Here is a 24585-nt window from a genome sequence, read left to right on the forward strand (position 1 = left end):
CGACAGACAGAGAGAGAAAGAGACAGATAGAGAGAAAGAATGGGCGCTCCAGGGCCTCCAGCCACTGCAAACCGAACTCCAGATGCTTGCGCCCCCTTGTGCACCTGGCTAACGTGGGTCCTGGGGAATCGAGCCTTGAACCGGAGTCCTTAGACTTCATAGGCAAGCGCTGAACCGCTAAGCCATCTCTCCAGCCCTTAAGTGTGTCTTTAACGACATTCTATGTACTCTTTCTTCCCTCTCATTCCTTTAAAAAGAAGCAACCTTAGGGCTGGAAAGATGGCTTCACTCTCAAATAAATAAATAATAAAGGTCCAATCAGCTAGGTGTGGTGGTGTATGCCTCTAATCCCAGGCTTGGGAGGCAGAGGTAGGAGGGTCACTGTGAGTTTGAGGCAAGCCTAGGACTATAAAATGGGTGCCAGGTCTCCATCTTGTGGGGGCAGGGAAAATTATGAGTGGATAATTGGTGAATACAGATCCCGAGTAAAAAAGCCAAGCAGAGGTCTAGCAACGGATACAACTCAGTGGTGAAGCTAGAAAGAACCAACCCCCCAGAATTTTCTAAGTGAGCCCTTCAAAGATAATGGTGTAGGTAGGACTTCTGGGTGGGGTTGGGGCTGGGGTGGTGTCAGCTCAAACTAGTTGAGTGTGTGCTAAGTGCCAGGAAGTTTTTGCATTTATTCTCATTGTAGTCTCATCATGAGCACTCGGGTAGGAGTTATTCCAGTTTTACCTATTGTGAAACTGAGGCACGGCATTGCTCAGTAACTTGTTCGGCAGCGAGTGAATGGCGGAGTCAGGGTCCTGACCCAGGTTTGCTCTTCTGACTGAACCCGTGCTGTTCCAGTGCCCAAGTCTGCTCCTTCGAAACGTTCAGGCCTTTCGTACAACACACTTGTTTGTAGGCATGGCTTTTTTAAGCAAACAAATACCTTTTCCATTAGTTGGATTAATTTAACCAGTTGCCTGTTGATGTCGTCATGCTTACAGATCAGATTCTCAGTGTCTTAATTGTTTTGCTTTGTTGCCTTTTATTTGTTTGAACTTGCTTGGTGCCTTAGGTAAAATGCCATTTGTAAGAAGTCATAGATATTTGACCTAGAAAACTGAGTAGTGTAGCCAAAATAATTTTATAACTTGAATTTTTGGAGAAAGCATTCAGTTCTGTGGGAAATGTTTAGTTACTGTCTTAAGTGAGGGGAGAGGATGTCTACTAAGAGTGGAAAGTTGGATGTCTTCATTTTCTTGAGAAAAATTATTTAGAACCACTGATTTTTTAAAAATATATTTTATTTATTTCTTTATTTGAGAGAGAATGGGTGTGCAAGGGCCTCTAGCCACTGCAAACAAATTCCATGTGTGTGCGCCCCCTTGTGCATCTGCCTTACATGGGGCCTGGAGAGCTGAATCCGGATCCTTTGGCTTTGAAGGCAAATGTCTTAACTGCTAAGCCACCTCTCCAGCCCCTGCTTTTTTTTTTTTTTTCTCCAAAAAGAAGAGGCTAAGATTGCTCATCTTTCAACATATTGTAGGTTCTCCCCCCCCCCCCCCCTTGTAGGGTCTCATTGTAGCCCGGGTCAAACTGTAACTCACTCACTAGCTTCAGACTACCCTTGAACTCATGGACCTCTGCTTCATGAGTGCTGAGATTAAAAGCCATGCACTTTTTTTTTTTTAAGGGGGAGAGAGGGGGAGAATTAGTGTGCCAGGGTCTCAGCCACTACAATCAAACTCCAGATGCTTGTGCCACCTCGTGGGCATGTGCAACCTTGTACTTGCCTCGCCTGAGTCTGGCTTGTGTGGAGGAGCCCAACATGAACCCTTAGGCTTTGCAGACAAGCACCTTAACCACTAAGCCATCTCTCCAGCCCCCATGCACCCTTTTTTGTTTGTTTTTATATTGTTTATTTGAGAGAGAAAGAGGCAGAAAGAGGGTCCTCTAGCCACTGCAAAGGAACTCTAGACACATGGGCCACCTTGTATATTCTGTCATAATTGGCTACTGGGGAATCCAGCCTGGGTCCTTTGGCTTCCCAGGCAAGTGGCTAAGCCACCTTTTCAACCCTGTTTTTTTTTTTTTTTTTTTTTTTTTTGTTCATTTTTATTTAGTTATTTGAGAGTGACAGAGAGAGAGAGAGAACGGGCATGATGTCAGACCCTCCAGCCACTGCAAACGAACTCCACACACGTGCGCCCCCTGGTGTATCTGGCTAATGTGGGTCCTAGGGAATAGAGCCTTGAACCGGGGTCTTTAGGCTTCACAGGCAAGCGCTCAACCACTAAGCCATCTCTCCAGTCCCTGTTTGTTTGTTTGTGAGAGAGTTTCACTCTATAGCCCAGGTTGATCTAGAATTCACTCCAGATTGTAGTATTTTAATAGAACTTTAGTTCTGTCTAACTTAGGAAATTGTTACCTTTCAATATAAGATTAATTTCACCTGCGTAGACAGAAACTATGTAGAAATAAATTGATGTTTTTAATTCATTGGAATCCTCTTGGACACTTATAGTTTACATATAGCAAGAAAAATAGAGGAGAGACAACATTGGTTTAAGGACTAAGATCATTATCTTTTATGATTGTGAGTTTATGTCTTTGTGAGATTAAAAAAAAATTTATGGTGGGGGGTAGTTTAAGGTAGGGTCTTGCTTTAGCCCAGGCTGACCTGGATCTCATTCTGTAGTCCCACGCTGGCCTTGAACTCATGGTGATCCTCCCGCCTCTGCCTCCCATACTGGGATCAAAGGCATGCATCACCACACCTCGCTAAATTTTTTTAAAGTTACTTATTTGAGAAAGAGAGAGGTGTGTGTGCGTGTGTGTGTGTGTTTGGCAAGACCTGTCACTGCAAACAAACTCCAGACACACACACACCACTCTGTGTATCTGGCTTTATATAGGTACTAGGGAATTGAACCTGCATCATTAGGTCTTGCACGCAAGCACCTTAACTATAGAGCCATCTTTCCGGTCCCTTTGTAGGCTTTTATATACACCACTTCTGGAAGGAAGATATTTGCAGATCTGTGCCTGCAACTTATCGAACAGAATTTTGCTTTAAGGAAAATTTAAAATATATATATTTTTTGAGGTAGGGTCTCTCTCTAGCCCAGGCTGACCTGGAACTTACTATGTAGTCTCAGGGTAGCCTTGAATTCATGGCGATCCTCCTACCTCTGCCTACCAAGAGTTGGGATTAAAGGCATGCACCACTGTGCCCAGATAAAGAAAATTTTAGAAATTTTATTTATTAATTATGATGATGATGATGTCGTCGTCGTCTCTGGCCAGTGTCTCCAGGATATCAGACAGCTCTAGTTCAGTTTTGCTAATCCCAGCACTGGGGACGCAGAGGTAGGGGATCACTGTGAGTTGAGCTCAGCCTGGGACTAATGAATGAGTTCTAGGTCAGCCGGGCTAGAGTGAGACTCTTCCTCAGGTGGGAGGAGGGAGCCAGATGTGGTGGCGCTCACTGGGAAGGTGGAGACAGGAAAGTCCCCGGGCTTATTGGCTAGCTTGTCTAGCTGAACCTGTGAGCTCTGGGTTTACGGAAAGACCCTGTCTCCAAACAAGTAAGGTGGAGGGTGACTGAAGACACTTGAAGTCAGCCTCGGGCCTCCACCTGCACCTCAAACACATACCCACACATAAAACGTTGCAGTGTGGATAATATTGTTCCTCATTTTAGAGACATGGAAATAGACGTTTCTTTTTAAAAATTAATTAATTAATTTGCAAGGAGAGAGAGTGTGTGCGCATGCATGCGCATGCCAGGGCCTCTAGGCACTGCAAATGAACTCCAGATGCCTAGGCCACCTTGTGCATCTGGCTTTACATAGGTACTGGGGAGTCAAACTGAGGTTGTTAGGCTTTATAGGCAAGCTCCTTAACCACTGACCCATCTCTCCAGCCCAGAAATAGACTTTTCAAGAAGTTAAATTTGTCTTGAATCATAAAGACAGGAAGTGGTAAGGCTGCACTCCAAAAGTGTTTCTGTCTAGTCAATGTCCTCAGTTGTCCCTGCCCCCTCCCGAGGTAGGGTCTCACTCTAGCACTGGCTGACCTGGAATTCACTCTGGCCTTGAATTCATGGTGCTCCTCCTACCTCTGCCTTCAGAGTGCTGGGATTAAAGGCATGTGCTGCCACGCCTGGCTTCAAGTCCCAAATTCTTACTCTGACACTGTGCTACCACCTTATCAATATAGATGTACTCACGGCTGTTTGTCCCATCATCTTCTGTCCTTCAGAGGCTTGGCTCCCACACCCTTCTCCCAGCCGACCATCAGTTGATTTGAACATGACTTGAGGGCTGCTTGTGCCAAGCCACTGTTCTCACTGTCCAGGCACTGGTAAGATAAATTAGGGGTGCATGTCCTCTGCCCCCCCCCACACACGTGCAGCACAGGCTTTAAGACTGGGGAGTCTCGAGTCACGGGAGTCTCAGACTGCTCTTGCCTTTCTTGATTTGGGTTACTGTCTTCTTAGAAGACTGCTTTCATACTCACCAGGTGCTGTAGACCCCATACATGTCATGTGGGTGGAAAAATACGTTATCTGAGTGGGAGGAGACAGCTAATCCTCCCTGTATTTGCTTAGTTCTCAGAAGACTGGAACAACAGGTTTGCCTTAGATACATCCCATTTTAATGCAAATTTTATGCAGGTATAGATACGCAATCCTTCTTATCCCTTATGCCAGATGGTCAAAAAAGAAGACAAAACAAAACACCCTATTCCAAAAATGTGACTTCTGTGTGATAGCCTTAGGTTTGTGCTCCTGGTGGAACTGGATAGCCGGGACCACAGATAACTTCTACCCGTCCCTTCCTCACGTTAAGTCTAAGAACTGGAAAGTACTTGTCAGAGGTACAGATATCTGGATCCTAATGTAGACTCAGTGAACTGGAATCCCTAAGGGAGGAGCATGGTGATTTGAGTTTTTATAAATTCCTTAGATGATTCTTAAAAAAAATTATCCAGCCAGGCATGGTGGATTGGGAGGTAGAGATAGGAGCATTACTGTGAGTTTGAGGCCAGCCTGAGACTACATAGTGAATTCCAGGTCAGCCTGGGCTAGAGCAAGATTCTACCTTGAAAAAACAAAACAAAACAAAAAATCAAGTTGCAGCTGGAGAGATGACACAGTGATTAAAGACACTTACTTGCAAAGCCTGTTGGTTCAGCTTCTATTCCCCGGTACTCATGTAAAGCCAGACACCCAAACCGCCACGTGCCTGGAGTTCATTCACAGTGGCAAGGGGCCCTGGCATGCCCATACTCTTCCCTCTCTCTATCTCACTACCAAGTAAACAAATAAAATATATTTTTAAAAATCATGGGGCTGAGTGTGGAGGCAGAGGTAAGAGGATCACTGTGAGTTCAAGGCCATCCTGACACTATGGATAGAGTTCCAGGACAACCTGGACTAGAGTGAGATACTACCTCAAAATAATGATGATGATGATGATGATGATGATGGGCTGGAGAGATGGGTTAGTGGTTAAAGCACTTGCCTGTGAAGTCTAAAGACCTACGTTCAATTCCCCAGAACCCACATAAGCCAGATGCACATGTTGGCATATGCATCTGGAGTTCCGTTTGCAGTAGCTGGAGGCCCTTGCATGCTCATATTCTCTCTCTCTCAAATAAGTAAATAATAAATAAAATACATTGTTTTAAATCAAATGCTGGGATTGATCAATGGTAGAGGGCTTACCTAGCATGCATGAGATTCTGGACTTGATTCCCAGCACTAAATATACACACACTCCACAAAGCTAAAGTACAACAGACAAAAAAGAAAATTAAAAACAAGATCAAGTACAGGAGCATTGCTTCAGAAGAGCAAAATCTGAACTCTGCTTACCTGCAAGGGTGAGAATGATTTAAGAGTATACTTTCTACTGGTGGGCAGTAACATTCTCTTAATGTTGTGAATTCCAGGTCAGCCTGGGCTGTAGTGAGACTCTACATCACGGGGGGGGGGGGGGGAAGGAATGTTCTTTAACCATTGAGCCATCTCTCTGCCCCTCAAAAATGAATTTATTTATCTATTTATTGTTTTGTCTTTCAAGGTAGGGTTTCACTCTGACACAGACTGACCTTGGAACTCACTCTGTAGTTCCAAACTGGCCTCGAACTCAGTGACCCTCCTACCCCTGCCTCCTGAGTGCTGGGATTACAGGCATGGAGTAACAGTCTCATAAACTTCTGTCTGTTTCGCTGGAGGATATGTCTACATGTAGTGTGGAACTTCTCTGCCTTTGAGGGCTCTGGGATTTATGCACTCACACTCTTTCTTCTCTTCTGGCTGTCCAAGTGTTTTTCTGGTCATCTTTAAGCTCTGCTGTCAAGTTTCAGAAAACTTCTGGCTCTAGATTCTCTTCCTTAGGCCTTTCAGTGCCTATTAAAGGCCTCTTTTCTCTCATCCCTGTCTTCTGCCCGAGTACACATGTCTTTCTGATTTATTGTTCTCTCATGGCTTCCATTTTACTAATTCATTCAGTCACTCCTTCAACAAGTGTCTATTGTACCAGGCTGTGTGCAGGCCCCCGAGATGATGGAGACACAATTCCTGCCCTCAAGTGCACAGTCTAGTGGGAGACAGAGGTAAACAATTAAAATACCAGTGATGTGGTAAGTGTTGCCACCAGAATTGCAGCAGAGGCACCCCAAGAAGACAGACAGACTGACAGACAGGTGGTAGCAGGCTGGCTTGGGAGGTGGCCTGAGCAGGGTTTGTGGTCAGAACAGAGGGAACGTTTTGGTGGCTGTTCGGTCCCGCACTCGGCTCTCACACACTCGCCGCACTCTGCTTCTTCTAGGCCTCCTGATTTCTTGCTCACTTATGAATCTAACGGAGCTAATTGGCGTGGCTGAATTAGACTCTCTTGATCGACCCCTTTCAAAACCTGAGACTTTAAGTAGTTAATGGACGTCCTGGCTGCTGAATCCAACAGTTTGTCCCCAAATTATTTGCTGGCAGTGAATGACCGAGACAGAGCACCAAAGAACGCTTTTTAAAGGACCTTCACTTTATCCGATATTTTCTGAGCCAGTAGAAATGGTCTTTGTGCTCCTCCACCCTGGGCGGGCACCAGAAAGAAGGGGGGCTGAGGAGTGAAACAAGAGAAAGAACTGTTACTTTTTTTTACAATGAAAGTATTCTTTTCTAGGCTAGGCGTGGTGGCCCATGCCTGTAATCCCAGCACTCGGGAGGCAGGAGTAGGAGGATCGCTGTGAGTTCAAGGCCACTTTGAAACTACAGAGTGAGTTCCAGGTTAACCAGTGCCAGAGTGAAACCCTGTCTTGAAAAACAAAACAATAAATAGGTAAATAAATTCATTTTGGAGGGTTGGAGAGAGGGCTCAATGGTTAAAGAACCCCCTCCCTCCCTTCTTTCCTCCAAGGTAGAGTTTCACTCTAGCCCAGGCTGACCGTGAATTCACTACATAGTCTCAGGGCAGCCTCTCGAACTCACGGCGATCCTCCTACCTCTGCCTCCTAAGTGCTGGGATTAAAGACGTGCTCCACCATGCCCGGTAAAGACCCTTTTTTTACAAAGCCTGATTGCCCAAGTTCTATTCCCCAGTACCCACATGAGACCAGATGCCCAAAGTGACGTGTGAATGGAGTTCATTTGTAGTGAGGCCCTGGCACACCCATATCCATTCTCTTGCTCCCTCTCTCCCCCTCCCTCCCTCCTACTTTTACTCTGTCTCTTTCAAATTAAAAAAAAGTGCTTTTAGAAAATAGCATTCTATCCTGTCACATGTATTTTAGTACATATATTTCTTCCTCCAGCCACGACTCATTCGACCTCCCTTGAATATGCTTGTGGGCCTTTGCCTGTCGCGTTCCATTCAACCTTGTTTTCTGCTCATTCATCTGCTCCCCTTGCTTTAGTGCTTTGTGATATTTCTTCAGCTTGTCATTATTTGTGTGTTTTATCTTCTCATTGGATGTGCTTCTTTGTACTTTTCAAAATGTATTTATTTATTTAAGGCGGGGCTGGGGGCAGACAGAGACAGTATGGGTGAGGCAGGGCCTCTTGCCATTGCAAATGAACTCCAGATGCATTCACCACTTGTATCTGGCTTTATGTGGGTACTTGGGAATCGAGCCTGGGTCTTTAGGATTTGTAAACAAGGGCCTTTTACCTGCTGAGCCATCTCTCCAACCCTCCCCACCCCATCCCCGTACTTAACCTTGGAGAAGAGCACAAACCAGTGAATCAAAGGGAAAGAAAAGTAAGGATTCCAGCCATCATTCATTTATTTATTGTTTGTTTACTTTTCGAGGGAGGATCTCACTCTAGCCCAGGCTGACCTGGAATTCATTTTGTAGTCTCAGGGTGGCTTCGAACTCACAAGATCCTCCTACCTCTGCCTCCCGAGTGCTGGGATTAAAGGCGTGCACCACCATGCTCAGTTCCAGCCATAAGTTTGATTCCAACTGAGGTATTAGGATGTAGAAGGGCCACTTCTGCTCAACTGGTTAAACTGAAACTTTTGGACAAGGCCGTTGTCTATTAGCCTTATGTTGTTCCGGTTTGAAGCATGTTTAATACCAAGAAGGTGAGGGGGATTGACAACCTGGGAATCTCACAGTATGTAGCCGATTGCTGTGCAGGATTGATATAGGGAAAAACCCTGTGGTTTCCCACAGTTGTCAACTCCACATCTGTGGGAAGTCATACTTAGCAAAATCATGGCAAAAAACAAGTACATTTTTATTCACTCTGTGTGGAACATCTGTGGCACTCTATAATTAATTTTATTTTTACAGTGAACAAGCATGGAATAAGAATAACACATAACCTATTTCTGTTTCCTGCTATTTTAGGGGACATCACACAAAAGGGATATGAAAAGAAAAGGTCGAAACTCCTGTCTCCATACAGCCCACAGACACAAGGTAGGCAATGATGAATGCTTCCAGCTTTGTTGACATTTTTACAAATGCTGCTTCAGGAGATATTGCTTGTTCCTGTCTGTTTCTCCCTTTCTCACAAGGAAGAGCAGAAAGGAGGACATGAGTCTTCACTGAGCATTTGGGGTGTGCTAGGCATGTCTAAGACAGCCAGGGTCGTCATGTCATTCACATAGAACTTAGGCGGTGCTGTGTGAAAGACAATTGAGATGATTCAGTGGCAGAAAATTCCAGGCCATGGCAAAAAACTGCAACTTGTTTATGCCAGAGCCCAAACTGTAACAAGGAAGAGCAACATAGGGAGCTGGGACAGATACATGTTACCAGACACCGCAAAGGTTGGAAGATAGGAGGATCTGGGGATAGGACCTCAATTAGACTTCAGGATTAATGCTCAGTCTGGCTTTCTGCTTCTCTGCAGAGATTGGCAGTTTCCTTTGACAACCTGGAAGTCCAGAATTACTTTTTAAAAAAATAATTTACTTGAGCCAGGCTTGGTGGTGCACACCTTTAATCCCAGCACTAGGGAGGCAGAAGTAGGAGGATTGCCATGAGTTTGAGGCCACCCTGAGACTCCATAGTGAATTCCAGATCAGCCTGGGCTAGAATGAGACCCTACCTTGGAAAAAAAATTATTTTATTTTATTTATTTATTTGAGAGACAGAGAACAAGTCAAAGAGAGGGAGTGAATGGGTGTGCCAGGGCCTTCAGCCACTGCACATGAACTCCAGATGCTTGCATTGCTTTGTACATCTGGCTTATAGGGGTCCTGAGGAATTGAACCTGGGTCTTTTGGCTTTGCAGGCAAGCACCTTAACTGTTAAGCCATCTCCAACCCCAGAATCACGTTTGTGCTTAGCTTCTTTGCCTTCCAAGGGAGGCTGTGTCAAGTCATGATACTATTGTTTTAAATTTTTTTAATGATACTATCCTGTAAAAGATACCATTTATTTATTTATTTATTTATTTATTTATTTGAGAGAGACAATGGGCATGCCAGGGCCTTCAGTCACTGCAAACAAACTCAATGTGTGTGCCCCCTTGTGCATCTGGCATATGTAGGTTCCAGGGAATAGAACCTGGATCCTTTGGGTTTTCAGAATAGTGCCTTAAGCACTAAGTCATCTTTCCAGCCCATACTTTTGAATTTGCTCAGACTCTAGGATTTTCCTTGCTAGCCAGTTGCTGCCTTAATCATTTTTACTTTAAAACATTTTTTTTTCTAATTTCCCCCTGCAATCAGTATGTTTTCTATATCTGTTCTTTATAGAACTGTTTTATTACTGGGTTATAAATACTGAAAGGTCATGCCTCCCCTGCTTCTCATATTTTTTGAGAGGATGATGGAATAAATGTTTTCTTTTATTTCCCTTGGAAAAACAGCTGCCCCTTGGTATCTGTAGGGGACTGGTTCTAAGATTGCATGCAGATGCTGAAGTCTGCAAACACTCATCTTGCTTATGTAAGGTGGGTATACACAGGTGTGGTGGCACATGCCTTTAATCCCAGCACTCCAGAGGGAGGCAAAGGTAGGAGAAACAAGGCTGGCCTGAGACTAAAGAGTGAAATCTAGGTCAGCCTGGGCTAGGACGAGACCCTACCTCAAAAGTACCAAAAAATCAATCAATAAACAAAATGGGTATAATCTATACATTCATATGCCATATATTTTAAATCACTTCTGGATTACTTAGCACACTGTATGTGTAAATGCTACACAAGTAGCTGTTATTGGTATTGTTTAGGGATTAATAATGAGAAAGAAATGTGAGGGAGCCTGGAGAGAAGGCTTAATGGTTAAGGCGTTTGCCTGCAAAACCAAAGGATTCTGGTTCAACTCTCCAGGCCCCACATAAGCCAGATGCACAAGGGGGCGCAAATGGAGTTCGTTTGCAGCGGCTGGAAGCCCTAGTGTGCCCATTCTCTCTCTCTCTCTCTCTCTCTCAAACAAATAACTAAAATATTAAAAAAAGAAAGAAATGTGAGGGCTAAAGAGATTGCTCAGCAGTTGCAAAGTCTGACAGCCTGGGTTTGATTCTCCACAGTGGCACGTGCATCTGGAGTTTGTTAGCAGTGGCAAGAAGCCCTGGTGTGCACGCTTTCTCTTTTCCCTTATAAATAAAAATATTTCTCCTCCTCCTTCTTATATAGAGTCTCACTCTAGCCCAGGGTGATCTGGCTCTATTTCTACTCCCAGGCTGGCCTCTAATTCACAGCTATCCTACCTCTGCCTCCCAAGTCCTGGGATTAAAGGCATGTGCAGCACACCTAGCTTAAAAATATTTTTAAAAAATTCTATATGTGTTCTGTACAGTTCACTCCTCCCCAGGTACTTGGAATCAAAAGTTGGTTGAGGGCTGGAGGGATGGCTAAGCGATTAAGGTGTTTGCCTGCAAAGCCAAAGGACCCAGGTTCGATTCCTCAGGACCCACGTTAGCCAGCTGCACAGGGGGTGCACATGTCTGGAGTTCATTTGCAGTGGCGAGGACCTGGCATGCCCATTCTCTCTTTCTCTCCCTTTTTTTGTGTCAATGAAAGAAAGAAAGAAAGTTGGTTGAGCTGGGGCATGGTGGTGCATGCCTTTAATCCCAGCACTTGAGAGGCAGAGGTAGGAGGATCATTGTGAGTTCAAGGCCACCCTGAGACTACATAGTGGATTCCAGGTTAGCCTGGACTAGAGTGAAACCCTACTTCAAAAACAAAAACAAAAAAAGCAGGCCAACTTTTTGTCAGAATTACTACTACTAATACTGCTTTTTCAGTTTTCTACACCGTAGCCTTCACCCGTACGCAGGATGTGCTGTCCTCCATGTCCTAACCTTGGTGCCACTGAAGAGACAGTGCAGGGCTGTGGACAGAGGAGTTGTGCTGAACCCAAAGCATGTGCAGAACTCTCTTTGGTCAATCTTCTGAATCAAGAGGAAGGGGTAAAAATGCACCGGCACAGATGTGGGAAGTTCAGTATCTGATGGCCGGAAGCCCAAGGAGGTGTTCCTCCAGGGGTCATGGGCAAAGCCAACCCTACAAAGAGACAGATGTGTCACACAGTCTTGGCTTCCTGCAAATATGTGTCTGATTTGTCAAAGTCATACTCAGTAAGCAACCGTCTATTTATGATTTGGCTCTCCATGAGCCCCCTGGGGCAACAGTGTGCTGACAGTGCAGATTTCTCTTAGTAAATTCGCACACTGCTCTCAGAACTTGACTTGTGTTCTATCGTGGCCTGACTAAGAGAAAACAGCCCTTTGTATAGTTACATTTCTGGGTCTTCAGAGGCATGGGCCAGGTCCAGAATTAAGCAGTGAATCAGAGTAACACCCATACTCTGTCCACCCCCATCATGCCCTGCTCAGCAAAATCTGGATTTTCATTTGCTGTCATTGGCCCAATTTCTAATTTTTTGTTCAACTCATTTCTACATCCATCTGTTCGTTAGGGTATTTAAAGTCTGGCTGTCACTGTACTGACCTTGCAGTTTATCTAGGGAGGTACAGTTGGGCCTCTGTCTGTGTGGATTCCACATCCATGCGTTCAACCAACTTTTACTTTAAAATTTTATTTATTTATTTTTTATCTATTTGTGGGGGTGGGGGAGAGAAGCACTGCAAACGAACTCCAGATGCATGTACTATTCTGTGCATTTGGCTTTATGTAGGCACTGGCAAAATGAACCTAAGTTATTAAAGGCATTGAAGGCAAGTGCCTTAACCGCTAAGCCATCTCTACAGCCTTCAACCAATCCCCATCCCCCACCCCTCCAGGTCTTACTGTAGCCCAGGCTGGCCTGAAATTCACTATGTAGCCTCAGGGTGGCCTTAAACTCACAGTGATTCTCCTACCTCTGCCTCCTGAGTGCTGGGATTAAAGGCGTGCACCACCACACCTGGCTCTTGGCGTGCTTATTTATTTATTTATTTATTGGAGAGAGAGAGAAAGGAAGAGGCAGATAGAGATCTCTAGCCACTGCAAACGAACTCCAGATGCATGTGCCCCCTTGCGCATCTGCCTTATGTGGGTCCTAGGCAATTGAACCTGGGTCCTTATGCTTCAGAGGCAAGTGCCTTTAACCTCTAAGCCATCTCTCCAGTCCTCTTTTCTTTCCTTCCTTCCTCCCCCCCTTTCTCTCCCTTTCTTTTTCTTCCTTTCCTTCCTTCCTCCCTCCCTCCCTCCCTCCCTCCCTCCCTCCCTTCCCCCCCCTTTCTTTATTTCCTTTGCTAGGGTCTTAGTCCAGCCCAGGCTAGTTCCACATCCATGGCCTGCTTTTTATTATCACTTTGTGTGTCAGTGCTAAACATTGTCAGTAACAAAATGCTCTTCCAGCAGATGCAGGTCCCCAGGTTATCCCCTCTGTGTGCCACTGGAACCACTCTCCCAAGCCGCCAGATCCTCCCCCAGCAGTTCACCCTTCTTATTACTGCCCTGTTAAAAATAATCCACCCTTCTTATTACTGCCCTGTTAAAAATAATCCACCCTTCTTATTACTGCCCTGTTAAAAATAATCCACCCTTCTTATTACTGCCCTGTTAAAAATAAAATAATCCACCCTTCTCTTCCGTTGCCATCCCCATGCATATATAATCAGCCTACTCAGAGCTGTTTAAGCTTGCATCTCTGTCTCTCAGTTACTCACTTCTCACCCATTCCAGTACCTTCTGAAGCCATCTTCATCTGAGCACTACTCAGCATTCTCTTCTCTATGCTCTTGCCTTGCTTATTCTCCAGGCCTTCTTGCAGGACCCGGGTCTGTAGCCTGCCCGGAATCCTGGGAGACCTTGCCGAGACAGATTGTAGGCCCAGTCCTAGGATTTCTGATTTGATAGGTCCAGGGTGGAGCCTGAGAATTTGCATTTCGGTCAGAGTTCCAGGTAATATTGAGGTTGCTGGTTCCAAGGACCACACTTTGAGAATGAGTGCTCCCTAGATTATTTTTGCCACACCTGTAGCTTTGTATTTGAATGTAGATTATCTTCAACCCAGATCTCTCCTCTCCTGAGCCCCTGATCTATAGATCCACCCATGGACTTACCATGTCTACATTTTCAAGGCACCTCCATCTCAACATATCCAAAAGTAAAGTTATGATTACTGCACACCACTGCCAGTACCACCCTCCCCACACACGCACCCACACATACTCTCCATCATCGAAGTGCGTCGGCAGCCACCCTGCTGCTGTGCTGCTTTTCTAGTTTCCCCTCTACTAAAAGAAGCTCACATCCATAAGCCCAACCTGATAGAAATTTCAGTCATCTTTGAAAACCCTGGCATATTGCCAGGCATGGTGGTGCATGCCTTTAATCCCAGCACTTGGGAGGCAGAGGTAGGAAGACCACTTAGTTCAAGGCCATAATGGGGCGGGGTGGGGGGGATGAAGGAGCCAGGCATGGTGGCACACACCTTTAATCCCAGCACTCAGGGGCCAGAGGTAGGAGGATCACCAAGAGTTCAAGGTCACCCTGAGACTACATAATGAATTCTAGGTCAGCCTGAGCTAGAGCAAGACCTGACCTCAAAAGAGGGGGAGGGGAGCAGGTGGAGAGATGATTTAGCAATTGAGGTACTTGCTTGTGAAGCCCAAGGACCCATGTTCAACTCTCCAGATCCCATGTGTGCCACACACACAAAGGTGAGGCAAGTACAAGGTCACACATGCCTACTAGGTGGCACAAGCCTCTAGAGTTCGATAGCAGTAATTGAGGCCTTGGCGCACCAATTTTCTCTTTCTCACTCTTTCTTGCCCTCTCTAAAATAAAATAAAATAAAATAAACTTAAGAGAAAAGAAAACCCTGATGTGGGGGCTTATTCCTTTAATATCCCAGCCTACAGGAGGCAGACATAGGAGGATCACCACATGGCCAGTCTGAGCTACAGAGTAAATTACAGGTCTGTGGCCTTGCCTCAACTAAATGTATTTGTGAATGAGTAAGTTATACTTAAAAGTCCTGTCTTTGGGCTGGAGAGATGGCTTAGCGGTTAAGCGCTTGCCTGTGAAGCCTAAGGACCCCAGTTCGAGGCTTGGTTCCCCAGGTCCCACGTTAGCCAGATGCACAAGGGGGCGCATGCGTCTGGAGTTCGTTTGCAGAGGCTGGAAGCCCTGGCGCGCCCATTCTCTCTCTCTCCCTCTATCTGTCTTTCTCTCTGTGTCTGTCACTCTCAAATAAATAAATAAAAAAAAAAAATGAACAAAAAAAAGTCCTGTCTTTACCAGGTGCACGCCTTCAATCCCAGCACTGGGGAGGCAGAGGTAGGAGGATTGCCATTAGTTCAAGGCCACCCTGAGACTCCATAGTGAATTCCAGGTCAGCCTGGGCTAGAGTGAGACCTTACCTTGAAAAACCAAAAAAAAAAAAAAAAAAAAAAAAAAGTCCTATCTTTACCCTTAAATCAGCAAGTGATCAGTTTTTGTCTTCAGCCAGTTTTGCTAGTTAGCTTTTCTAGGAAATTGTTTATTTTGTAATAGTTTTCAGTTCTCTTTATTTATATTACTAACTGCTATCACCTCCCCACATTTGCCTATCTTCCCAGATGCTTCTCTTGCATAAGACTTTCTTTTCTGTTTTATTATCTTCAGGACCCTCATGTATTTCTCTTTGTACTTTTTAGAAAGTTATTTATTTATTTATTTGGAAGAGATATAGAAATAGGCAGGTAGAGGGAGAATAGAATGGGCACGTCAGGGCCTCTAGCCACTGCAAACGAACTCCAGATGCATGTGCCCCCTTTTGCATTTAGCTTACATGGGGAGTCAAACCTTGGTCCTTTGGCTTTTCAGGCAAGCACCTTAACCGCTAAGCCATCTCTCCAGCCCTCTTTGTATTTTTTTTACTCTTTACTCTTGTATACTTTAAAATTTTCCAAATTGCTTGCTTAGATTGTCTGCCTTCTTTCCTAAGGAGTGTTTCTTAACTTCGTGTGGTCAGAGAATGTGCCTGTGCAAAGCCAGCCTTGGGTATTTGTTAAGACATGCCTAGTCTTTAGCATGTTCTCTAACTCATTTGTTTGGGCATTGTTGAGTTGACAGTTTTATGTCTATTATGTCAGAAAAACTTCTATTTTTCCAAGCTTTATTTATTTATTTTGAGGGAGCGTCTCACTCTAGCCCAGACTGACCTGAACTCACTCCATAGTTCTAGGCTAGCTTCAAACTCATGGTGGTCCTTCTACCTCTGCCTTCTGAGTGCTGGGATTAAAGGTATGCAACATCATACCCAAATTCTCCCTAACTTTTTGACTATTGGATATATCAATTTTGATAGGAAATGTGTTGAAATATTTGTACTTTAACTATGGAATTGCCAATTTCTCTTGTAATTCTGTCAAACTTTTAGTTTTGTTTATTTTATTAAAAAATAAAATATTGCCAGGCATGGTGGTGTATCCCACCATGAGGATCATCACAAGTTCGAGGCCACCCTGAGATTACATAGTGAATTCCAGGTCAGCCTGAGCTAGAGTGAAACCCTACCTCGAAAAACCAAAATAAATAAATAAATGGATAAATAAATAAGACTAAATAAAATATGATTTTTTAAAGGCTGGAGAAGCCAGGCATGGTGGCACATGCCTTTAATCCCAGCACTCGGGAGGCAGAGGTAGGAGGATCACTGTGAGTTTGCGGTCTCCCTGAGAATACCTAGTAAATTCCAGGTCAGCTTGCGGTATTGTGAGACCCTACCTCGAAAAGCAAGAAAAAAAAAAGGTTGGAGAGATAGCATAGCAGTTAAGGGGCTTGCTTGCAAAGCCTGACAGTCATGGTTTGATTCCCCAGTACTCACATGAAGCCAGATGCACAAAGTGGAGAGTACATGCATTTGGAATTTATTTGCAATGGATTTAAAAAGAATAATATCTTGGGGTCTAGAGAGATGGTTCAGCAGTGGAAGGCACTTGCTTGCAAGGTCTGACAGCCTTGGTTCAGTTCCCTAGTACCCATGTAGAGCTAGTCTGGTGTTTGTTTGCAGTGGCAGGTGGCCTTGTCACACCCTTTCCTTTTTTTTTCTTCTTTCTTACTTTTGTTGTTCCTAGCAAAGAATGTGTTTTTCTTTTAATGAAATTATCATCATATTTTTAGGACACTTTGGATTTTTCGAGGTAGGGTCTCTCTCTAGCCCAGGCTGACTTGGAATTCACTAGGTAGTCTCAGGGTGGCCTCGAACTCACGGTGATCCTCCTACCTCTGCCTCCCACGTGCTGGGATTAAAGACGTGTGCCACCATGCCCAGCTGACACACTTTTTTTATTGACAACATCTATAATTACAGGCAATAAATCACGATAATTCGCTCCCTGCCTTTCTCTACACTCTCCATCATTCTCTTTTGCCCTCTCTGTCAGTCTCTCTTTTATTTTGATGTTATCATCTCTTCCTCCTGTTATGAGGGTCTTGTGTAGATAGAGTCAGGCACTGTGAGGTCATGGGTATCCAGGCCATTTTGTGTCTGGGGGGTGCACGTTGTAAGGAGTCCTACCCTTCCTTCGGCTCTTACATTCTTTCCACCACCTCTTTCGCAATGAACCCTGCTGCTGCTGCCCAGAGCCCACCTGACTTGCTGTGTCTTGCTCAGTGACAGAAATCCTAGACAATCTCTTGTCCCTTACCTGATCTGCATTTCCAAAAGCTTCCTCTGGCTCCCCTGATGACTATGTGCTCATGTGTCCTCTTTATCTACAGGATTCTGAAGGTCTCTCAGGAGCATTCTTGTAAAGTATTTCCATTTCTCATGTCCTTAGCTTCTAGCATTAGTGTTTTCTATCCATATTGTACACATGCTTGCAGAGCTGGACAGAAAGAACATTGAGGATATCCAGGGTATTATTAGTAAATATGTAAGAAGAGGAAAATGTTAGGTAACAAAAGAAGCAGTCTCTCACTCTATATACTGACAAGTGATCTTGTCTCTGAGGTTGTTCCTGGCAACTTGTTTCCACCCTTAGTAGGTCTTCTCATTGAGATCTGCTGCAACTTCAAGACAGTGCAAAGCCTGTTAATTTTCAGCTGAGATGCTAGCATTTTTCTGTTCTCGAATTGATTCATCTATTTATTGATACAAATCCTGCATAACCCGGGATGGCCTCAGCTTCACCGTCCTCCTGTGTCAGTCTCCTGAGTGCTGGGCTTATAGGCTTGGGCTATCATATTATCCCTTCTTTCCCTCCTCTCTGGTTTTCCTTCTTCTCTTTCTTCCATTTGTTTAGTTACGAAGATGACGAAGATCCAACCAAAGGCCTTTGGCATGCTAGGTAAGTGCTTTACCACTGAGCTATGTCCCCAGCTGTTTCTGCTTTGAAATGAAATTCATGTATCAGTTTTATAATCTTTATTTTATTCATTTTATTTTATTCTTAGAGTAAGAGAAAGAGACAGGTAGAAAAAGAATAGGCACGTCAGGGCATTCATCCACTGTAAATGGACTCCAGTTGCATGTACCACCTTGTGCATCTTGTGGGTCCTGGGGAATCAAAACCTGGGTCATTTGGCTTCGCAGGCAAACACCTTAACCACTAAGCCATCTCTTCAGCTCTGACACATCTGTAGTGGTTTGATTTGGGTGCCCCCATAAACTTAGGTGTTCTGAATGCAAAGTTCCCAGCTGATGGAGACTTGGGAATTAATGCCTCCTTGAGACAGTGCATTGTTGAGGGCGGGTTTATGGGTATCATAGCCAGCTTCCCTTGCCCGTGTTTGGCACAGTGTCCTGCTGTTGTTGTCCACCTGATGTTGGCCATGAGGTGATGTCCATCCTTGGCTCGTGCCATCTCCCCCCCCCCCCACACCATCATGGAACTTCACCTTGAGCCTGTAAGGCAAAAGAAATCCCCTTTTTCCCCACAAGATGCTCTTGGTTGGGTGATTTATGCCAGCAATAGGAATCTGACTATATAGAAGCAGTTTGTGTGTGAGGCTTGCTGTTACACCTGTGTCCTGAGAACTTGTGCAGGGTTGCAGTGCGTAGAAACAGACTGATGTGAGCAGAGGGATATGGCACAGAAAGAAATCTTTGGGCTAAAACTTCTGCCTGTTCAGCTACAATTGGATGAGAGATTACAATCATTGAGATTGGGCCAGCTGACCTGCATTGGGACAACGGAAAGAATGCAGTCTTTTGAAGGGGCCTGATGCTGAGGAGTGTCCTGTTCTTCAAAGTCTGCTTTATTCCTCCCTGGATTACTAAATTGGTACCCTACCTGGTATTATGGAGTATAGAAATGCAGGAAAGAGAGGGTCATTGAATTTTCAACATGGTCTTGTGTTTTGGAAACGTCCCTGGGCAGTATGAAGCAGGGTTGCTGGATGCCTGCATGGAGACCTGATGGAGCTGTGAGAATAGACCTTGGGTGGCAGTGGAGATCCAGTGGAGAGGCTAGGACCACGAGGTGGCTGCTAAGGAGAGCTGCCGGCCCCGATGAAGTATTCCAGAACTGTGAGTCGTCTAGCTGGAGGAGCAGAATTGGAACTCCAGAGACTTGTTGCTGGTTAGAATTACTGAACTTGGAGATTTGTCACTGGCTAGAGTTGTTGGACTTACAGAGTTTGATGTTTGCCCTGTTTAAATCTTGTATTGGTTGAATATTTCTTTGCTATGCCCAATGCCATCTTTTGCAGTGTGTTAGTTAATTCTGTGCTACTATGGTTTTGGGGGGATTTATTTTGGCATTATGGCTCTGTTAAAAGATCTTGGACTATAGGAATGATTGAATATCATTAGGATTGATAAAAAGTATAGGGACTTTTAAAGTTGGACTGAATGCATTGTATTTTACATCATGGATGATTATCAGCTTATGGGGGCCAGGGTTGGAATGTGGTGGTTTGATTAAGGTGTCCCCCATAAATTTAGGTGTTCTGTATGCTAGGTTCCCAGCTGATGGAGATTTGAGAAATAACGCCTCATGAAGGAAGTGTATTGTTGGGTGGAGGCTTAATGGGTGTTATATTCAGTGTCCCCTTGCCAGTGTTTGGCACACTCTCCTGCTGCTGTTGTCCACCTGATGTTGGCCAGGAGGTGATGTCCACCAGCTGCTTGTGTCATCACACTCCCTTGCCATCATGGAACTACCCCTTGAGCCTGTAAGCCAAAATAAACCCATTTTTCCCCCATAAACTGCTCTTGGTTGGGTGATTTCTGCCAGCAATGAGAACCTGACTGCAACAGCATCTGTTTTAAGTAGCATTACAGGTTTATAACAACTTCTGCCTCCTCTAGAGACCACTTTTTCCAAGTCTTTTGATTGTTCATGATAGTTATCATTATAGTCTAAATTATATTTTTTACTTTTTTTGTTGTTGTTCAATTGAAGATGTTGTTTATTCATCTCCTTCAGTAAGAGATCAGTTTCAGCCAGGTGGTACTGACCTGAAATCACTGCTACCTGGGAGACTGTGGTAGGAGAATCAAAAGTTCAATGACAAAGCCAGCTATAGTGACAGATACTTATAATCCTAGCACTTTGGAGGTTAAGGTAGGATTGCTATGAGGTCAGCTTGAACTAGAGTGAAACTGTGCCTTAAAAAAATGTTGGCCCAGGGCTGCAGAGATGGCTTAGTGATTAAGCAAAGGACCAGGTTTGATTCCCCAGTACCCACATAAAGCCAGATAAACAAGGTAGTGCATGGGTCTGGAGTTCATTTGCAGTGACTGGAGATCCTGACATACTCATTCTCATCCTCTCTCTCTCCTTCTCTTTCTATGTCAAATAAGTAAATAAATATGTAACATATTTTTTTAAATGTTAGGCTAAATTTGGTAGTACACACCTTTAATCCCAGCACTTGGGGAGCACAGGTAGGAGGATCACTGGGTGTTGAAGGCCAGTTTGGGGCTACAGAGTGAACTACAAGTCAGCATGGGCTAGAGTGAGAGCATGCTTCAAACAATAAGAAGTTAGGGGCTGGAGGATGGCTTAGTGTTAAATTGCTTGCCTGCAAAACCTAAGGACCCAAGTTTGATTCCCCAATATCCACATAAGCCAAGGTGCACAAGGTAGAACACTCCTCTGGAGTTCCATTGCACAAGGTACTACATGCATTTGGAATTTGATTACAGTGGCTGGAAGCACTGGCGTCTTCATTCTATCTGCCTTTTCCTCCCTCCCTTCCTTCCCCCCACCCACTTTGTCTCTCCAATGAAATAAATAAATATATGTTTAAGAAATTAAAAAATAGGGACTGGAGAGATGGTTTATCAGTTAAGCACTTGTCTGTGAAGCCTAAAGACCCCGGTTCAAGGATCGATTCCCCAGGACCCACGTAAGCCACGTGCACAAGGTGGTGCATGCATCTGGACTTCATTTGCAGTAGCTGAAGGCCCTGACATGCTCATTCATATTTTCTCTCTCTCTCTCTCTCTCTCTCTCTCTCTCTCTCTGCCTCTTCCTCTCTATCTCAAATAAATAAATAAAAATAAACACAATAATTTTAAAAAATAAGATGTTAGCCAGGTATAGTGTCACATGCTTTTAATCCCAGTACTTGGGAGGCAAAGTAGCAACATCTCTGTCGGTTCAAGGCCAGTCTGAGGCTACATAGTGAATTCCAGGTCAGCCTGGGCTAGAGTGAGACCCTACTTCAAAACCATCCTCCCTCACAGCATGAGCAAGTTAATAAGACTTTCTCAAAAATCAGAAGTTAAGGGCTGGAGGGATGGCTTAGTGGTTAAGGCCTTTGCCTACAAAGCCAAAGGACCCAGGTTCAATTTCCTGGGACCCATGTTACCAGATGCGCAAGGGGGCGCATGTGTCTGGAGTTTGTTTGCAGTGGCTGGAGGCCCTGGTGCACCCATTGTCTCTCTCTCTTTCTCTCTACCTGCCTATTTCTGTATCTCTCTCCCTCTCTCTCGCTCAAATAAATAAATAAAAATAAAATATTTAAAAAATTTTTAAGCAGAAGTTAAAAAATAATCCAGGCTAGAGAGATGGTTTAGCAGTGAAGGCGCTTGCCTGCAAAGCTAAAGGACCTCAGTTCAACTCCCCAGTACCCACATAAGCCACATGCACAAGGTGACACATGCATCTCGAGTTCGTTTGCAGTAGCTGGAGGCCCTGGCACAGCCATTTTTTCTCTCCCCCCCTCCCTCTTTATCTCTCTCTCACACACTCTCTCAAGTAAATGAAAAAATAAATAAAATTCTTAAGTTAAAAAAAATCAAAAGTTAAACAAGAAAGAGCTGGGGAGGTGGCTTAGTGGTTAAGGCACTTGCCCATAAAGCCTCACAACGTGAGTTTGGTTACCCCATTACCCACATAAAGCCATATGTACAAGGTGGCACATGTATTTGGCATTCCATTGTATCAGCTAGGGGTCCTGGCACACCCATTTTCTCTCCCTGCCCAGCCTGGTGGGTGATGCACACCTTTAATCCCAGCACTCAGGAGACAGGGATGGGGGGATTGCCTTGAGTTCAAGGCCAGCCTGAGACTACACCACCACCACCAACAACAAAATAAGTAAAGCCAGGTATGGTGGCACACACCTTTAATCCCAGCACTTGAAGGCCTAGGGTAGGGCTGGAGAGATGGCTTAGTGGTTAAGTGTTTGCTTGTGATGCCTAAGAACCCTGGTTTGAGGTTTGATTCCCCAGTACCCATGTAAGCCAAATGCACAAGGTGGTGCATGCATCTGGAGTTTGTTTGCAGTGGCTGGAGGCCCTGGTATGCTCATTCTCTCTCTCTGCCTCGTTCTCTCTGTCTGTTTGTCGCTCTCAAATAAATAAAAATAAAGAATTTTTTTTAAGTACATAGGACTGGAGAGATTGCTCTGTGGTTAAAGGTACTTGCTTGCAAAAACTGTTGGTCTGGTTCAGTTCCCTAGTGACCACATAGAGTCAGATGCACAAAGTGGCATATGCATCTGAAGTTTGTTTGCAGGAGCAGAAGGTCCTGGCACACCCATATACTCATTCTTTCTCTCCCACCTCCTTTCAAGTAAATAATTTTTAAAAAGAAAAAAAAAAAAAAAAAACGGGGCTAGAAAGATGGCTCAGCAGTTAAAGGCACTTCTCTGCAAAGCTTAGCAGCCTGGGTTTGATTCCCCAGTGCCCACATTAAGCCACATGCACAAAGTGGTACATGTGCCTGGAGTTTGTTTGCAGTGGCAGGAAGTCCTTACACAGACACTCTCTTTCTTTCTCAGATAAACAAACGGACAAATAATGTGTGGGGTTTTTCAATTTTTTTTTTTTTTTAAAGAAGGGCTGGAGAGATGGCTTAACGATTAAGACACTTGCCTGAGAAGCCTAAGGGCCCATGTTCAACCCCCTAGATTCCATATAAGCAAACGTACAAGGTGGCACATGTGTAAGATTGCACATGTGCACAAGGTAGGACACTGCTCTGGAGTTCCATTGCGGTGGCTGGAGACCCTGGTGTACCAGTTCTCTCTCTATTTTTCTCTATCTCTTGCTCTCATTTTTTAAAAAGGCCAGTCTGTTGGGCTTGCCTCAAAAGAAGTAAAAATAAAAGATAATCTGGAGGCTGGAGGGATGCCTTAGCGATTAAGGCACTTGCCTGCAAAGCCAAAGGACCCATGTTCGACTCCCCAGAACCCACGTAAACAGATGCACAAGGAGACACGCCCATCTGGAGTTCATTTTCAATGCCTGGAGGCCCTGGCACAACCATTCTCTCACTGTCTCTACCTGCCTATTTCTGTATATCTCTTTCTCTCTCAACGAAATAAATAAATAAAAACAATTAAAATTAAAAAAAAGGTAAAACTGGGGTGGTTTAATGGCTTAGTAATTAAGGCACTTGCCTGCTAAGCCCAAGGACTCAGGTTTGAATTCCCAGTACCCACATAAACCAGATGAACATGGTGGCACATGCATCTGGAGTTCATTTGGAGTGGCTAGAGGCCCTGGCGTTCGCATTCTCTTGCTCTCTCTCTCTTTTTCTTCCTCTCTCTGTTTCCAAAAAATAAATAAACAAACATCTCTGTCACACCTCCCAAGGCTCAGGGTCCATTGTGGAAGAAGTGGTGGAAAGAATGTAAGAGCCAAAGGAAGGGTAGGACTCCTTACAGCGTGCTCCTCCAAATGCAAAATGGTCTGGATATCCATGACCTCACAGTGCCTGACACTACCTACACAAGACCATCATAAGAGGAGGAAAAGATCATGACATCAAAATAAAAGAGAGACTGATTGAGAGGAGGAGGGGTTATGATAGAGTTTCAAACAGGAAAGGGGGGAACATGGGATATTTTTTACAATCATGGAAGTTGTTAATAAAAAATAAATATATAAATATTTTTTAAAAGGCAGCTGATGGAAATTTTTTTTTAAGATTTATCTTTATTTATTTATTAGGGACAGAGAGAAGGAGGGAGTGAATGGGCGTGCCAGGGTCTCCAGCCACTGCAAATGAACTCCAGATGCATGTGCCACCTTGTGCATCTGGCTTCATGGGACCTAGAGAATTGGAACTGGGTCCTTAGGCTTCATAGGCAAACACCTTAACTGCTAAGCCATCTCTCCAGCCCAGGAGGAAGTGTTTTATTTGGCTTTCAGTCTCAAGAAGAGGCTGCACATCACCTCCTTGCCAGCATCAAGTGGACAATAGCAGCAGGAGAGCAAGTCAGCCAACACTGGCAAGCTAGGGGCTAATGAAGTCCACCCCCAGCCACACACCTCCTCCAGCCACTGCAAACAAACT

The 24585-nt window shown here is 44.5% G+C and overlaps 1 protein-coding gene across 3 annotated transcripts in view; it reads left to right on the plus strand.

The window, feature by feature from the left end:
* The window catches only part of Dip2b (disco interacting protein 2 homolog B), a 246715-nt gene that overhangs the window by 94937 nt on the left and 127193 nt on the right, over window positions 1-24585 (plus strand). For all 3 annotated transcript variants that reach the window (XM_045151675.1, XM_045151673.1, XM_045151674.1), the window contains exon 2: window positions 8848-8919. In XM_045151675.1, coding sequence (XP_045007610.1) covers window positions 8848-8919 — 72 coding nt within the window. The remainder of the gene's footprint in view (window positions 1-8847; window positions 8920-24585) is intronic.

This window comes from Jaculus jaculus, chromosome 6 (genome assembly GCF_020740685.1).
Source record: "Jaculus jaculus isolate mJacJac1 chromosome 6, mJacJac1.mat.Y.cur, whole genome shotgun sequence".
NCBI classification, from domain to species: Eukaryota; Metazoa; Chordata; class Mammalia; order Rodentia; family Dipodidae; genus Jaculus; species Jaculus jaculus.